The sequence below is a fragment of the Sinocyclocheilus grahami genome, unplaced genomic scaffold, assembly GCF_001515645.1.
Source record: "Sinocyclocheilus grahami isolate Dianchi unplaced genomic scaffold, SAMN03320097.WGS_v1.1 scaffold31.1, whole genome shotgun sequence".
Classification (NCBI taxonomy): Eukaryota; Metazoa; Chordata; class Actinopteri; order Cypriniformes; family Cyprinidae; genus Sinocyclocheilus; species Sinocyclocheilus grahami.
This window is the reverse complement of record NW_015505210.1, coordinates 5,121,632-5,123,246: the sequence shown is the minus strand read 5'-3', so window position 1 is coordinate 5,123,246 and position 1,615 is coordinate 5,121,632. Positions and strand designations below refer to the sequence as shown.

Genomic DNA, 1,615 nt, shown 5'->3' with positions numbered 1-1,615 from the left:
TATTAATAATAAAAAAAAAAAAACATGATGCAGCTCTAACCGCTGACAATTGCCCAAAACCCACTAAAACCATCCAAAACCAAAACAGACCAGCGTAATCTGCATTGCCATGCTTTGAGACCAGCAAACCACTTTGGGCTCCAGTGGGATCAATGCTATAATGCAGTTTTTGCCACTGGAAGTGAATCTGCATGCTTCAGATGCAGAGAAAACCATGTTAATTGTGATGCACTGATACAAAAAAGGAAAACTGTCAAAAATATGTCAGTTTCTGAGTCTTTAAGCCTAACCTCTGTGATCTATGAAGCATGATTTTCTTCCTGTTGTCGGTGCAGTCTGCATCCTGCAGGACCCGTGTGATATGGTGCTGAAGGAGGTGGACTCAGACTGGGAGGCCCAGCAGAGGGAGCAGGGCTCGGGGCAGGAGGGCTCATCCCTGCTGCAGGTGCTGCCCAACATCATGCCGCACGTGCTGGCCATGCAGGAGCAGGAGGACGCAGAGACCCAGACTGAGCGCTGGACGCCTCTCACTGAGAGCATCAAGAAGGAAGCGGAGGAGACTGCTGTAGCAAACATAGAGGAGAGGTGAGAGCCAGTGGTTTACATCCCAGCAACTGTGTGGTGGATTTAACCATGTGAAGCCATACATTTTTTTTAAATGGAACAGTTTATTGAATCTTTAGTCGTAATAAAAAAAAAATATTTTGTTAAGTATTTTATTTGATTCAACAGACTTTTATGGCTCATGTAGGAGAATTTGAAGACACCTCAGTAAAAAAACACCTCAGTTTTATTTTCAAACTGAGCAAAAAAAATATGCAGTTTGGTTCAGTTGCTGATATTTATTTATAAGGCCAAAAAGTAAGGTGAAATTCTGATAGCTTGTAATGTAATTCAATGAGATCCTTGTTACAGTATAGGAGACTACTTCCATAAAACGCATATAAATATCAGTTGTCACTCTATATCTCCAATAATATGTGTCAGTATGATGATATTAAAATGCTTAGTTTTATGATCAAAGCTCTTCAGTTTTTATTTTGGAGGCAAAATGTAATGCAATGCAATACGATGATGATGTGAATTGGACATGATTTGATACATTTTAACATGATTTTACTAAAAATAATTGTATGGATAATCATGTAAACCAAAGTTGCTTCAGTCCAATAAGTGTTCATCGTGAAATATTACTAACAGTATAAAAGTTACTCTCACACTTGCATATTAAAATCAGTAAAGACATGTGAACCATGACCTGGAGATGGATATTTTTAGAGTTACAGTAAAAGGCATTTTATTTGCTGAGTAGAAATAGATGACAGAAGGCATGTAGATTTCAGTCAAAATTTTGGTTTTCAGTACAATTTTGATCGTTTTGATAATTTAGAGGCCTTAATAATTTGTGCATAATTTGTGCAAAAACAATGACTTTATGTAGTGTGTGTGTGTGTATATATATATATATATATATATATATATATATATATATATATATATATATATATATCTAGATAAAATATAACTGATATTATGATTAATATCTACGAAAATTAGCAAGTCAAATGTTTATGGGAAAAGGTAGAAGAATATAATTGGTATAAATGGATAAATT

General features: G+C 35.6%; 1 protein-coding gene across 5 annotated transcripts in view; it reads left to right on the top strand.

Moving 5' to 3' along the window:
- Positions 1-326: 326 nt before the first annotated feature.
- kifc3 (kinesin family member C3) overlaps positions 327-1,615 on the top strand; it is a 67,395-nt gene continuing 66,106 nt past the window's right edge. For all 5 annotated transcript variants that reach the window (XM_016261952.1, XM_016261933.1, XM_016261938.1 and 2 more), the window contains exon 1: positions 327-585. In XM_016261952.1, coding sequence (XP_016117438.1) covers positions 362-585 — 224 coding nt within the window. In that variant the 5' untranslated portion in view covers positions 327-361. The remainder of the gene's footprint in view (positions 586-1,615) is intronic.